This window comes from Papilio polytes, unplaced genomic scaffold, assembly GCF_000836215.1.
Source record: "Papilio polytes unplaced genomic scaffold, Ppol_1.0 DF824303.1, whole genome shotgun sequence".
Classification (NCBI taxonomy): Eukaryota; Metazoa; Arthropoda; class Insecta; order Lepidoptera; family Papilionidae; genus Papilio; species Papilio polytes.
This window is the reverse complement of record NW_013524901.1, coordinates 3,429,592-3,443,602: the sequence shown is the minus strand read 5'-3', so window position 1 is coordinate 3,443,602 and position 14,011 is coordinate 3,429,592. Positions and strand designations below refer to the sequence as shown.

The 14,011-nt window shown below is 33.2% G+C and overlaps 4 protein-coding genes across 7 annotated transcripts in view; 2 read left to right on the top strand and 2 right to left on the bottom strand.

Moving 5' to 3' along the window:
* Nucleotides 1-3,312: 3,312 nt before the first annotated feature.
* Nucleotides 3,313-5,642, bottom strand: LOC106100852 (GTPase Era, mitochondrial). 2 transcript variants are annotated; one of them, XM_013279915.1, is made up of 5 exons: nucleotides 5,336-5,642; nucleotides 5,078-5,202; nucleotides 4,555-4,729; nucleotides 4,035-4,229; nucleotides 3,313-3,753 (listed from the first exon to the last, which is right to left on the bottom strand). In XM_013279915.1, exons 1-5 carry the CDS (start codon nucleotides 5,522-5,524, stop codon nucleotides 3,370-3,372), a joined length of 1,068 nt encoding a protein of 355 aa, XP_013135369.1. In that variant the 5' UTR covers nucleotides 5,525-5,642; the 3' UTR covers nucleotides 3,313-3,369. The 2 variants fall into 2 exon arrangements, with proteins under 2 accessions (XP_013135369.1, XP_013135377.1); XM_013279923.1 differs by having other exon boundaries at nucleotides 5,416-5,507.
* A 727-nt stretch (nucleotides 5,643-6,369) lies between these two features.
* On the top strand, nucleotides 6,370-8,831 carry LOC106102254. The gene is made up of 6 exons (XM_013281680.1): nucleotides 6,370-6,499; nucleotides 6,567-6,815; nucleotides 6,887-7,179; nucleotides 7,362-7,931; nucleotides 8,098-8,454; nucleotides 8,623-8,831. Exons 2-6 carry the CDS (start codon nucleotides 6,569-6,571, stop codon nucleotides 8,767-8,769), a joined length of 1,614 nt encoding a protein of 537 aa, XP_013137134.1. The 5' UTR covers nucleotides 6,370-6,499; nucleotides 6,567-6,568; the 3' UTR covers nucleotides 8,770-8,831.
* A 136-nt stretch (nucleotides 8,832-8,967) lies between these two features.
* LOC106102264 (mpv17-like protein 2) lies at nucleotides 8,968-10,120 on the bottom strand. Of its 3 annotated transcripts, none has more exons than XM_013281696.1 (4): nucleotides 9,931-10,120; nucleotides 9,649-9,815; nucleotides 9,265-9,503; nucleotides 8,968-9,148 (listed from the first exon to the last, which is right to left on the bottom strand). In XM_013281696.1, the coding sequence occupies exons 2-4, from the start codon at nucleotides 9,812-9,814 to the stop codon at nucleotides 9,002-9,004; spliced, it is 552 nt and encodes a 183-aa protein (XP_013137150.1). In that variant the 5' UTR covers nucleotide 9,815; nucleotides 9,931-10,120; the 3' UTR covers nucleotides 8,968-9,001. The 3 variants fall into 3 exon arrangements, with proteins under 3 accessions (XP_013137150.1, XP_013137158.1, XP_013137145.1); XM_013281704.1 differs by having other exon boundaries at nucleotides 10,046-10,109; XM_013281691.1 differs by having other exon boundaries at nucleotides 9,649-10,120.
* Nucleotides 10,121-10,364: 244 nt separating this feature from the next.
* The window catches only part of LOC106100654, a 10,551-nt gene continuing 6,904 nt past the window's right edge, over nucleotides 10,365-14,011 (top strand). The window contains exons 1-8 of the mRNA XM_013279609.1: nucleotides 10,365-10,904; nucleotides 10,986-11,108; nucleotides 11,415-11,592; nucleotides 11,669-11,820; nucleotides 12,329-12,484; nucleotides 12,935-13,155; nucleotides 13,542-13,713; nucleotides 13,931-14,007. Coding sequence (XP_013135063.1) covers nucleotides 10,467-10,904; nucleotides 10,986-11,108; nucleotides 11,415-11,592; nucleotides 11,669-11,820; nucleotides 12,329-12,484; nucleotides 12,935-13,155; nucleotides 13,542-13,713; nucleotides 13,931-14,007 — 1,517 coding nt within the window. The 5' untranslated portion in view covers nucleotides 10,365-10,466. The remainder of the gene's footprint in view (nucleotides 10,905-10,985; nucleotides 11,109-11,414; nucleotides 11,593-11,668; nucleotides 11,821-12,328; nucleotides 12,485-12,934; nucleotides 13,156-13,541; nucleotides 13,714-13,930; nucleotides 14,008-14,011) is intronic.

The window sequence follows — 14,011 nt, the reverse complement described above, 5'->3', positions numbered from 1 at the left end:
ACCGCTATCCATAAAAATCCGCAATTGCAGATGCTTTACCTACCCTTAATTGACGGTGGAGGAGACGCACGTAAAGAGGACATTTCCCCTTCCTATGCGTCTCCTCTACCGTTAAATCCACTTTTCCTTCAGATCCTTCCTTCTTAAGAAAATGGTTGAAAGGGAAAGGGACTAAAATTAGGCCTTCGGCACCGCACTCATCAGACGAAGCGCGGAATTGCTTCCACTTCACGCCTGTTTTCTGTGTGGTCGTGGTATTGCACCGAGTGAGCCAGCCCATTCATGCGAAGATGTTAAAGCGGGCTCTACCACTGTAAAAAAAATCTTCTAATATTCAACAACTAAATTACATGCTGCATCAATTTTTGAAAAAGCTTATAGATAAGTTCAAGCATATTCCCAGTCGAGTTTTAATACTTTGAATATTACTCGCAGATAAATATGAGAGAAGAGAGAATTATTTTTATCGGGATTGATATCTCCGGAGCAATAAATCGGGAGCGCGCTTCCCGACATACTGCTTCAATTTCGATATCCATTCGAGATCTCAAATAGCGTTTTTAATGTATTATTCCTCCTTTAAATCACACAAGTTTCGATCTTAATTGACTGGTTTATTAGACATGCAATCAAAATATTTTTCAGAATTTATTGTCTTGGCGATAATAACAATTAAAATGTTTTGAAATAGTTATCATAATGCAATAGGAGTTCTTTTTTTAGACAAATTCTAGGAATCTTCTGGCCAGAAACGATACGCAACGAAGAACTTCTGACACGTTGTAGAGAGCAGCCGATCGGCCAGCAGATAAAACGACGCAAGTGGTTATGGATTGGCCATACGCTTCGCCGGGAACCCAGCCACATTCCCAGGGAGGCCCTGGAGTGGATCCCACAAGGAACACGAAAGCGTGGCCGCCCTAAACAAACCTGGCGGCGTTCAGTGGCGGCCGACTTGAAGGTAATCGGGCTGTCATGGTCCGAGATACAACGCAGAGCCCAAGACAGAGCGAGCTGGCGGCGTACTGTGGACGCCCTCTGCCCCACTTCGGGGACATAGGAATAGAAGAGAAGAGAGAATAGGAGTTCTTAGTTAATATAGTTAACTGACGTTGTCAATTTTAGCTTTATTTTTCAGAGAAGAAACAATTTTTAGTCATGCCGGCTGAATTTTTTTTAATATAATATCTTCATGAACACACCGTAATACACATAAAATATAATCATTCGTTTTAATACAACGGAATCATTTTCGATTCCATTACGGTTTAAATGACTTGTGTAAAATGCGATGGGCGTCACTTTTTAGGCGCTAAGAGTCAACTGAGCTTAAGAGCTTAAAAGCTTTATAATGGCACGACACTCTCATATAAATATTACGTGTAAATTTCAAAATGTTATTTAAACGCTCCATCACAGATGCTTTTTAATCAAAACTATCTTGATCTTGACTAGAAACAACGTTTTTAGAAAGTCCTGCGAAATATATTCTGTCTATTAAACTGGCAGCCCTTATACCCTCATAAAGCCATTACCCTAACCAGAGGGACCCTCAGCCGTGACCCTTGAATGTATTGAAGTAGCGTATGAATAGGAGCCTTACTTTTTACCTAGCTAACTTCTTGATATAAATCATTTAATGAAGGCCTAGTCTTTGAAAAGGTAAAACCTATTGGTTAGTGCTGCTTAATTTTTTAGTTAGTTAATCCTTATTTTTGTTTTCAACTTAACCTTTTTGAACTTTATTTTTTTATTAATAATTAATTCTGTTATCATAAAAAGAGCTTTAAAAATTTAATACATCTTCATAAGTCGATGTTTGAATGAGACACTCAGTTATTTCTATGAAGGTTCAAGTTTCGTGGGAATTTATTAGTCTGTCACATAAAACTGTGTTTTCGAGTGAGTCATAAAATTTTACTGGTTGATAAAATTAAAACGAACCGACCGTTCATAAAACAATTTTCTGTTTAAATCTAAGATTTAATCTTTTTATGATTGAAGTATTATTAAATGATACATAAAAATATACACATATAACTAGAAATTTACAAAGTGAAAATTAATCCGCCAAATTGGTTTCAGAGAAAATTATGAAAAATGTAAACTTTGAAAATTTAGCTGAATTTTATTTTTTTATTGTGTTAAATAATAAATATTTCGTCTTCGTTCCATTCCCTCGTTCATTTTCTTTTGACACGCATTAACATCGTTACATTCTAAAGCCTTAAAGCCCTTGAGCTTTCATTCCGGCGCTTGTGTAGTAATATATACTGTATTTTACTCGTCGTAATGAAAGCGTAAAAGATATTAAATAATGTTATCTTTTTTATTTTTTAAAAGCCACAATATTCTATATTTCTTATTTCAGTCATGTCTATTACTTATGACTACTGTTATCTACCTTTTGTTACTTCCTTTTAAGACGGGAAAACCAATAAAACACAGGATAAACCTTAATTAGGAGTTAATCTAACACGCTTTATATGTCCACCAAGCCTGCCCCCTCTAAACTTTGCTACAACTACAACTACAGAGTGTTCTAGAATTCCCATGGCATTTGGTATTAACGTGGACTTTAGAAAGAGAAAGAAGACTTCTGACTTATTCTGTGGGAAAAATAATTTTAGTTTACATTAGTTAAAATATAAATCGTTAATGTTTGAAGATTTACGTTAAATGAAGAAGTTTGTAATACGCAACATATTTATTTACATTGTACAATATGCTTAAGTAATGAAATTCATTTACACATTTAGCACATTATAGGTACGTAGAACGCGAACTACCGTCACATAAACTTAAACTAACTATCCGCAAGCAAGTCTTAACAAAGTTGTGCGATTAATTTGAACCGCTCGCTTCAGAGTTTCCCTCCATTCTGCTCGTATTGTTAAACATGACTAGCTAAGCGAGAGGATAATGTAATTTTATTTATTAAAGTTTTGAACTACAAACTTACTCGATTCAAACCTACAATGGAACCCGAAAGTAACGTAACTTGAATTTGTGGCGCAGCGAACGTGTATAATTGTAAAACAAGGTTATCTTCAAGACGTATTTAGTGAATTTAACATTTTAATAAGGTTTAACTTTTCTACTTTATACGAAACTTGAATATTTACTCAAGTCAAGTATCGATCCTGGTGCTTCTTAAAACGAGAAAACAATAAATGATCAAGTAATTGCCGTAATAACTTGTGTTGTGGTTCACTTGACCTCGGGTGGAATTACACTTGTAGTAATTGTGTAATATTTTTTTAATTAAATACAGATAGAATAAAAACAAAACAATTTTCTTTCTCTTTTATTAATAATAAAAACAAAAATATACAATCTTATTAAACTCTTAATAGCAATTTCTCATTTTTACTTGTTCTGTATATCATCAATAGATTTATTTTTAACTTTTAATTGTAAATCAATAACTACCGTTTTCTTGAACAAATCCATTAAATCATTCCTCGTGTAAGATTTTATTTGTTGCAATCTCCCGCCTCCAGCACCACTTATTAACCTGGCTATTCTATCTGAAGGACATTCAACAACAACTGAACAGACAACTTTTTCCTCATCTTCTAGTTCGTCGTAGTATTCCAAACATGTTTTCAAATTGTAAGGTATTTCTTGTGGTAGGAAATCTAAAAATTTCGCCCGAACTGTTTCCTCGATTAGTGCTTCCGGAGTTTGATCTGTCCAATAGTCCGGAGAATATTGCAAGTTCATAACTTTTGCATTAGATACAAGATATTCCTGAAATATTAATGAATTGCATAAAAAAAAAATTTAAAAAGCATATTACTAGTTTTGGCACGCGAATTTAAAAACAAAAAGTAGCCTTTGTGTTCCTCTTGTCTATCCTCTAAATCTATGCCAAATTTCCTTCCGCAGTTTAGGCTACAATCTCTAAAAAATATTCATCTATCTAAACTTTCGCATTTATAAATCAGTAAGAAGTAGAATTACTTTTGTTTCAAGTTGACTTTATTTCCTTGAGAAAATTAATAATAAAAAATAAATAAATAAAAAGTAACCTTAATAGCTCCTACACCATCCCCTGTTAATGCAGAAACTAGAAACACATCAGAGAAATGACTGTAACCCTTTTGTAATTTACTTTTAGTTGACTGAGTCCTATCAGGATTTGGCATAGTTCTTCCTGCGATTACTCCATTTGTTAGATTTCGAATTGTTGCCAACAGTTGCTTTTTAGATTTTAATTGATCTACCTAAAAAAAATATATAACATTGCATTAGAAAATTATTAACCTCCATGCAAAGGTGCTTTTAAATGCACATTAAAAATAACAAATGCATTTCCACATATCTATTTATATGGCATCAGTTTTAATACAAGACTTATTATTGTAAAGTATAGTATTTCATTTTGAGTGCTTACAAGAAATCACAATTGAAAAAGATAGAAGCGAGGGGTTTAAAAAGACAAATATCAAGCAAAAAAGAATGCTTGTGTAAACAAAATCTTACTATAATAAACAGAAACAATTATATTGTTATTATATGCCTAAAGTATAATTAAGAATGTATACTAACTTTATTTAGTATCAAAAAGCTTGGTATTTTACCAATTGAATTTAACATGCTTATGACATCTTGATGAATGCTGTCCCTTGACCATTTGTTGGACACATCATGTACTACACCAACAACATTAGCACATCGTAAACTTTTTTCACATGCACCTAGCATTGCTACGGGTAATTTGTACCTTAAAATAGAATTTAAATCAAAACATTAAATATATTTACTGATATAATTTTTACTTTAGGACACAAATTTGTTAATATGTAACATTTAATAATTTAACTGAGTGTGGCAATCAATTTCTTAGTAATATAAATGCAAAAGTTTTCATGATAGATATTTGTTATCCAGTAACTCCAGAACAGCTTCATGGATCTATATCAAATAGGTGTAGATGTAGAATATAGTCTATTAGAATGCATAGACAACAAAATATTTTTTAATTTAATGCAGATGAAGATTCAGGCACCAATTACTCTTTGTTATTGTAGTATATGAATATAAAAAATGTTTTCTTTTTATTTTAACTTACTTCTTTTGTTCCTTGTCACTTACAACACCGGGAGTATCCAAAAAAATAATTTGTGTATCTTTTTCATAACACATAGCTCTGGCTAACTTTGTTGTAGTATGTACTTTATTAGAGGCAGCACAAATCTGTAAGATCGACATATTTACTAAACGAGAGCAACCTGAAGTTAACAGTACGCTAGAGTATACATTTAGTAGATTACAAATTATATGTTTCATTTTTTCAAAAGTATATAACTACAGAAACCCTTATACACACCTTACGTTCCATAATCTTATTAATTAATGTACTCTTGCCTGAATTAGGGGCTCCAATTATAGCTACGTTTACTACCTTACCGGTAACTTTGTTTGCAGGTTGTTCTATCTGGGTAGAAAAGTATAAACAACGTATATATTTTATACAACTATAGGTGCTGCGCATTGAAAGCATAATTGAAGTAGACATGATAATGTTTCGGTATTATAGCGGTGACAAATTTTTAATAATATTGGTCCAATAAACATTAGGATATTTTTAGATTTCTGAAAAGGGGAGTCAAGTCAAGACTGACGTTTGACATTGACATGAAAATGTCACGAAGTCTCCAAATCTATGGTAGTCAAATAAAACAATATGCATCTGACCTAACAGACTACTATAAACTAGTGAAAAGTATTTATTTAGAGATTTTATCACACATATTTATTTTAACTAATAATTTAAGGATCATATTAACTTGTTTGAAAGCTCTATTTGTGTAAAGTTATGTTTTGGCTTTTATTACTTATGTTATTAACTTTTAGCCAAGTTCATATATGTTTTATCTAACACTCAAAACAAAACTTGTGGTAATTAGGATTTTTATGTCTTTTATGTACTATAACGGAATAGCAATTTATAAACTTAGGTAAAAATTTTCATCTTATTCTTGTCTTCTATACTGTAAAGAAGAAAGATTTGTATTTTTGTATGTATTGAAATGACAAAAACTACTTGAGCGATTTCATAAAATCTTTCATCAATAAATGGCTACGTTATCACTTAGTAACATAGGGTATTTTATTATTGTTTTATTAATTCCACTCGGACGAAATCGCAAGCAAAAGCTAGTTTTTAACTAGAATATTTAAAAAGTATTGGCAACTTCTGCAATCATAACAAGAATTTGGTCCTTTGGTGCCTCTGCTTTCTTCTATATTCTATAACTTGACTATGTATACTTAACTATACACTACATTTTTAAGTACTTGTTGTTATAATTGTTAACTTATCTAATTTTTGTTAATATTAATACTAATTACCCCGTTAAATTCATTATTTTATAAAAAGCGTTGAATATAAAAAAAAATCTTTTGTACCGTACCTTAATGTATTAAAGTTATTTTTGCCGCAAAAATATCTTAGAGGGATAGTTAAATCCAGCGGCATGATTTTATTCAGGTGAGTTAATACATTAATCTGTTAGTTAATTTTTATGCGTTTTGTTCACAAATTATTTTATTTCCAGAAATGTCAGAGATAAAGTATAAAAATCAAATTTTGGCAGCAATAGATCACTTGCGATCGCGAAAATCTCGCCCAGATATAAACAGAATTTGCAAGTTTATGCTGAAGTGTTATAAAGTAGGACCTAAAGACACAAAAGCTGACCTTAAACGTTGTTTAAAGGAAAGAAGCATATTTAAAGTCGATTATAAAGATAATGTAAGCTATAGAAACGCAGCTAAGTGGCGAAAGAAATCAACACAAAGTAATAGTAAGTTGAAATATATTTATTGTAAATAAACTTTCCTTTATTTTTTAGTAATTATTTATTTTCTCAATTAGCAATGGCTTCTGAAATTGATGAGAGAAAAATTATTTCATCTGCAATTGCGACATTAATATACCGTGATCAAAGTTATTTGGAAAATGGGATTGCTTTTGATGATCTAATACGCGAAGCGGCATTCTTATCAAGATACACGAAAAAACAACTTGAAACAATTGTCAACAAGGAACTGTCTTCGGGCAGTCTAGTGAAGTTGCCTAATGGTACATTAGCTTTAGGCCCTGCAGGAGATCCTGATGGCGATAGTTCTGACAGTTTTAAATTTGAATACAATGATTCAAATACAAAGGTAAGTGCCTTTTTAGTGTTGTTCTGACACCAAAATTAGAGGAGAAATATTTTTATATGTAATCTATTTTGACTTCTACTAAACACTTAAAGTATTTCATAGCACTGAATGAATCATTATAAAACCAAAAGAACATGAAATTCAGGACATTACCTTATTTTAATAAAATTAGTATATTGCAGTTGACATCATCAGCTAATTCATCATGTAGATCATCTCCACAACGAATGCGAGGAAGGCCAAAAAAAAATTCTAATGTAGCATCTAGTAATAGCCAAAATAATATAAGCAACCAAAATTCCGGAGTTAGAGTTGGTGAGAGACGTAAAATGGCAAAGAAGGTATTCGATCCATCAGACAATAATGTGCCAAGCAAACGCAAGAGGGGAAGGCCTGTGGGATCTCTTAATAAGAGCACTATAAAAAAAAGAATGATGATAGCTAGTCATCAGAAGAATGAGAAAGAAGGAACACCTTTATCAGAAAGTCAACACTCTTTAGATGGAAGTGGAGAAGATATGGAATCGGAGGAGCCTATTTCTCATGAAGCATCTGGAGGTGTTTGCTCCGTGTGCCACATCCAGAAACCTCGAGGGTCTAATGACAGGATAGTTGAGTGTCGCGATTGCAACAATAAAGCTCATCTGAGTTGTCTTCAGACTGGTTCTGGTATCTTAAAACCAAGACCCGATAACACTTGGCAATGTCCACATTGTAAAACATGTGTTGTGTGCTATGAGACAAATGATGCTGTAAGTTTTACAAAGTTAAATTTATTTCTTAATGAACTTAGTTTTATTTTCATTAATATCAATTGATTTAATAATTAGAATGTGTTTAGAATTATTGGAATTATATGGAAATCATTTTAGATTTTATTTACAAAACTACTGTAACACTCTTCTCTATTGTTTTCAGGGAATCTTGACAGTGTGTAATATATGTTCAGACGCCTACCATGCTCTATGCCATACACCTCGCATACCAGAAAGACTAAAAGCATGGGATCAATGGGAATGTAACAACTGCTTAGAATCTCATCCAAACATTGTTGGTTCCCCTGCAATCATACTTTCCAATGTTGATTACAATTCAGAATCATCCACGGTGGATCCATTTTTAAAACCACATGAGTTAGATAGGGCACCTACAAAATTAGCAGAAGATGTACCATTCAACCCAAGTATACCCGATGTGAGTAATTGGACAACAGAGGATGTATACAGCTACTTCTTGGAACATTTGCCGGAAGCAGCACCTATATTAAAAGATCAGGTAATTAAAAAAAAGTACTGTAAGCTTCCACTTCAAAAACTTCTGTACAATAACATTATCTTGGGTTTTTTTATAAAGATGAGAGAGAGACAAGAATATATATTGGTAGACAGTGTACATAAGTTAGAATCATATAATTAGGTATACTTATTTAGTCTTTTTTTTCAGGAGTTTGATGGCCAAGCCATATGCACAGCAAGAAGAGCTGATATTGTAAGGGGTTTAGGACTTCCCCTCGGCCCTGCACTCGCATTATATAGAATTGTAGTAAAACTACAAACAAGGAAAGATGATTGGACCATGTGCTGGGGTTAAATATATCTAAAACCCGCCTCAATATTATTAGTTGCAGTAATTATATACTTTACTAGATTAAACATGCTTTTTAATTGTACTCTTAGCCCTATTATTAATGGTGAATTTCAACCTGTTTAAATATTCTATGAAAGTACAAAAAAAATCAACTTTGGAACTAAAATTATAATTTCAAATAAGTTAAATTTAACACTACTCTGATTAGGAAATATGTTAAATACATAACATTTATTTACACTTTTTTTTGATCATAATGCTTCATAAAGGATAAAAATACATTAAACAGCATTGTCGCCATATTTATATAGAAAACTCTATAGTGTGTTGGTAAATAATAAAAGTTCAAGAATTGTACTGGAGGCCAGAATAAACAGTCGCCCTGAAAGAACAAATTTAATATTATTTCATAAAATATAAAGTACATACATTTCAGACTGAAATAAAAAGAAACAATTTTGGACACATTAATATGCTTACAAAATTAAACATACTCACCATATAAACATAAATAAATTTTTGTTTTACTTCAAGTGTACACTGATCGAATGTTTTCTTTTCTAGAAAACCCATTCCATAAAAGAAGCATAAAAGTGTCGCCGGAGAAGCAAATAATTGATCACATGCTATTTTCTTTACAACTGTCTTAACATTAGCATACGGCAACATCTTATCTAAATATGTGTAATAATAGTGATGCAATGGTCCCATTACTGTTCCAACAATGAACATTCTTACTGAAAATTATAATTGTAATAAGTGTGGAAACACTTCAATTGCAAATACAATAATTACATTTAAAGTTATAACATGGTCTGCACAATTTTATCTTTCATGAGTATTGGTTCTATCTGTTATACTACACAAAGCAAAGATTATTACCTGTCCTTGGCCAGTCATATCGTTTTGGAAGAAGTTTTGATTGGTATTCAATTTCTTGTTGAATAATATCTCCAATACCCATAAACGCCCCAGAAGTAATACTATTTGTTAATAGTAAATTCTTTTTGAATAATATTTTTATTCCTCGATGAAAAATAGACTTCATACTGAATAAAAACAAGTTAAGTCTAGGTCGATAAACATGAATAATTTTTTATAGGATTGCTTCTCTGAATAAAGGTCAAAATAAAATTAAATAAAGTAGTAAACAAAAGTTTTAACCTCTCAATATTTTGTTACTCCCTGCACAATTTTAATAAGATTTAAATGGAATAATTTAATCGTAAACGAACCGACGTTCATACGTTTTATTCCGTGAGATTTTTTAAACACTTACATTATTCAATAACTTTATAAATTACAATTTTATGCAATATTTTTAAAAATTGCGCTTATAATAACCACTGTCTCATTTTGTTCTCCCACAGATTATATAAGCTAAAAGCTTTACAGTTTGACACTGACAGAATAATTTTAAAAACTCCAAACAACTGTAATGAAAATTATTTATTTTATTTAAAAATATTATTGTACTTTATTAAAAACTTTCATGTTTGATACAAAAAACCTGTCTGCTTTGCAAATCTGCACAGTTGAAATAGGCGAGGAATCGATATTTTGATATTGAAAGCGATGGAATAACTTCATTATAAAATAAAACATCACTAATTGACAGGGAAAAGAACAGGGACAGGGAACATCAGTTCAGTTGCCAATTTTCCAAAACAAATGAAGATGATTTATTACTGAAATTGAAAATGGCACAACATAGTGAAAACTTAGATTTTTCCGCTTTATTTAAGCTAGATGTTTTAGTTCACCTAGATATCGTCAATCATAGTTTTTACGAAGTCGGCCTAAAGAAATTTTTGGCATTTTCAAGTGATAAAGAACTCGTTTTCTTGTATATTAATCCTCAGCTGGAAAGGTTTGATAATGTTTACGATTGGGATTTTAATGATAATCCTGTATATTGTATGTGTTTTGAACCGAGCGGTACTTGGCTACTTATAGTGAGTGAGCAAAAGGTGCTACTTGTACCTTTTCTTCCATTATTTACACCAGAAAACTTATATGACTGCAAGTGGTCATCTTCAAGAGTTACTGTTTTACCGCTTGGTGATATACCAGAGCCAACATCTGTAGTCTGGTGGTTGACAAAGGAATCGGAAAATATAATTATTATTGGATCAAAGGTAATTATTCTACAATTATTTACTATGCTATGCCATTCAGAAAGGGTTACGCAATTTGTGAATTTCCTGCCATTGTTACAGACAGGAGTAGTAACATTTTATTCCTTGGAGTCCCAGACTATTGTAGGTGAAGTTAAAGTTGCTGGAGAAATTTTGGAATTACAAATATGTTTTGATGATTCCTTGGACTTATTAGCTCTGTTGGTATGTATGTTTTGTACTCATTAACAACAACTGAAATTAATGATCAACAGATCATCTGCACACATGTGAAGCAGAGCAGTAAACTAGCTTGTAGCTCATCTCAATTTGTAACAGTATAGAGTTATGCATTGCATTTTAATCAGCGAGTTGACAGAAAGGTTGTGGCTTGTTGTCTGAGTGTATTTTTAAAGTGGTTCACAGCCGATTTTTACATAGACACAACTGTTAATATTTTGTAAATTAATTACATTTGTATGTCTATTATAATCGTTAATGGCTACTTTTTTATTATATTTTTTAATTCAGATCTCAAGCGGACAATCTCAGCAGTGGAAGTTGATTTTGGAACACAGATCTTTGGGCTACAACTGGCTTCAACAAACTCGAGCTCAAAATGATAGAGAAAAAAAAGATGGATTTATGTCTTACATCAGACAACTGTCAAAGGATAAAATAACATTTTTCACTCAAGGTGGATCTAGAGGTATAATAAAATAACTGAAGGAAATGATATAGTAATGCTGGGAAAAAGTTTTTAATGGAATGTTAATTTTTTGCAGATGATAAATCTCAGACTGTGGAATATGTATTGAAACCAGTTGAATATCTGCCGATGTTCCGAAAGGGCTCTAATAATTGGGCTTTAACAGCACAATATGTGAATGGACGTCATTTCTTAACTGCATTTGAATTGAATGAAGGGACATTGATTGTAAGCAGTGCATGTATTTGTTTTTGAACTAATATAAAATGGAGCGTCCACCAAAGCGATCTATGGAGCGTCCACCGAAGCGATCTAACAGCTTGGTGGCCTCCCAATCCGGTAATAGTAATGAAGAAATGGCTCGTGCCGAGGCTCCTGAGGGTGCCCTCGAGCTTAGTTACTCATAAACGAGGTTTAGGCTAAGCGCCATCTGCGCTCAGCCACCTCAAGTCCGGTGAATCTGTAAATGCCTCTTCAAGGCAAACAATGGCCATTCAGTCACAAAAAAAAGAAAAAAAATACTAGTGTCAATTCTAAAAATCTTTTACCATCAGAAACCTACATTATTCCTAAGTAACACTATTTAAAAAGTACACACACTAAAACACACTAGTACACTATTTAAAATATATATGTCCAACTGTATGATACGGAGACTAGGTTAGGGTTACTACAAATATGAAAATAATGAAGTTTATTAAAAAAATATAGGTACATAAATTGTTTTTTTTTTCAGCTCGAAAGTCCAGAAGATGATACTCCATCAAGGACATTAAGACCTCACATAAAGAAGGATGGCCTATATATTCAAGGCTTGTGGTCACAGAGACTTATTTATTTACTGAGGAAGAATGAACTTGAAGTGCACAGTGCTAATTTCTCTGTAGTTCAGGTAATTGATGGCATTAATAGTTACTAGCTTTCATGAATCAATCAGTATAGAATTAAAAGAACAAAAGTAAGTAGCCTATGTGTTCTTCCAGACTATCCTCTACATATATGCCAAATTTAATTGAGAATAGTTCAGCAGTTTAGGCTCAAACTTTTGCATAAAGTCTACAATGTTTCTAGTTTTAAAATTATAAACTTGTTTATAGTGCTCCTGTAGCTACATCAGCATAAAAAATATATTAGTTGATAAATGATAATTGAAAATGACATTGGATACTATAGCCCCCTAATGCTACTTCATACTAATATTATAAATGCGAAAGTTTAGATGGATGGATGGATGTTTGTTAGAGTTTGTAGCCTAAGCCGCTGAATGGATTTTGATGAAATTTGGTATAGATGTGGAGGATAGTCTGGAAGAACATAAGGTAGTTGTAACATGAAACGCTAGGGCGACGGCCTGCTAGGCGCTAAGAGGGAGTTCAGCGAGCTGTGGTCGGTGGAGCTGATAGGCGACGTGCAGCGCGCCTACCTGATGCGGGCTCGCGCGCCGCCCGCGCCCTCGCCCGGCTGGCGCGAGCCCACCTTCCTCTGCGACCTGCAGCTGCCCCGCTTCCCCGTCGAGCCCTGTCTGGTCGTCACCAGCTGTGGCGCCTACATACTCAATACTGTGTGAGTACCTTTGATTTAACTTGTATTGCTATTTCTTTCTATTTTACATTTACTTTACTATTACTTTCTATTTTACAAACATACGATTGTTTGTGATTTAAAAGTAAATTTTATGATTTTGACTGATGCATATGTATTAAAAAAAAAAAACTAAATCTAAAGAAAGACAAATAATATTTATTATAAATATGGAATTCCAACTACAAAACATATTTACGTTTTTTTGTAATCCGTTGTTTTATAGCGATTTTAGCAGATCCAGGTTTTTAACTCGTACATTGTTATTTGTACCACACAGAATTTATTTCTTTCATCTAGGTAATAAGGTAATAAGAAGTCTGTGACGCCATATTTTAGCATTAAAGTCCGCAATAATATTGGTGTAGGCGCGAGCCTTCAGAGTGGCTGGTGAGCCTGATAATGCGTGGGGGCGTGGGTGCAGAGCAGTCTGCGGCGGCGCTGGGCGCGTGCGTGCCCACGTTGCTGCGTGCCGCCGCGGACCTGCTCATGTCGCGAGGCAAGGTCGCGCCTGCGCAGTACCTTTTCTCCCTCTCACAGGTATGACGTCATCGTTAAAGCCGTTCCATTAACCAATGTTACCTAGTTTATTTCAAAACTGCCCCTCTAGTTAGTAATCGTTTTAGATTTAATTTATACATGTTTTTTATAACTGTTTAACTAAATAAACAGATAAAAGACAAAATGTATTCATATATAATTTTGTAGTAGTTTTAGGCGTTTTAGGCGTTTTATGTATGTCAATCTGTGTGTACAGAGCCAGCCGGACGGCTGGGTGGCTCGGCTGGGCGTGTTCGGGCGCCTGCACGAGCTGTCCATGTACAAGGCGGGTTCGGGG

Excerpts from the sequence above, each read along its gene's own strand:
- LOC106100852 (XM_013279915.1), bottom strand. The coding sequence starts at position 5,524 with ATGTCTACTTCAATTATGCTTTCAATGCGCAGCACCTATAGTTGTATA. Across the intron at positions 5,203-5,335 it reads ATAAGATTATGGAACGTAAG|ATTTGTGCTGCCTCTAATAA; the intron begins GTGTGTATAAGG and ends TCGATCTTACAG. Across the intron at positions 4,230-4,554 it reads GCTTTTTGATACTAAATAAA|GTAGATCAATTAAAATCTAA; the intron begins GTTAGTATACAT and ends TATTTTTTTTAG.
- LOC106102254 (XM_013281680.1), top strand. The coding sequence starts at position 6,569 with ATGTCAGAGATAAAGTATAAAAATCAAATTTTGGCAGCAATAGATCAC. Across the intron at positions 7,180-7,361 it reads ACAATGATTCAAATACAAAG|TTGACATCATCAGCTAATTC; the intron begins GTAAGTGCCTTT and ends AGTATATTGCAG. Across the intron at positions 8,455-8,622 it reads CACCTATATTAAAAGATCAG|GAGTTTGATGGCCAAGCCAT; the intron begins GTAATTAAAAAA and ends CTTTTTTTTCAG.
- LOC106102264 (XM_013281691.1), bottom strand. The coding sequence starts at position 9,814 with ATGAAGTCTATTTTTCATCGAGGAATAAAAATATTATTCAAAAAGAAT. Across the intron at positions 9,504-9,648 it reads ATATGACTGGCCAAGGACAG|TAAGAATGTTCATTGTTGGA; the intron begins GTAATAATCTTT and ends TATAATTTTCAG. Across the intron at positions 9,149-9,264 it reads AATTTATTTATGTTTATATG|GGCGACTGTTTATTCTGGCC; the intron begins GTGAGTATGTTT and ends TTGTTCTTTCAG.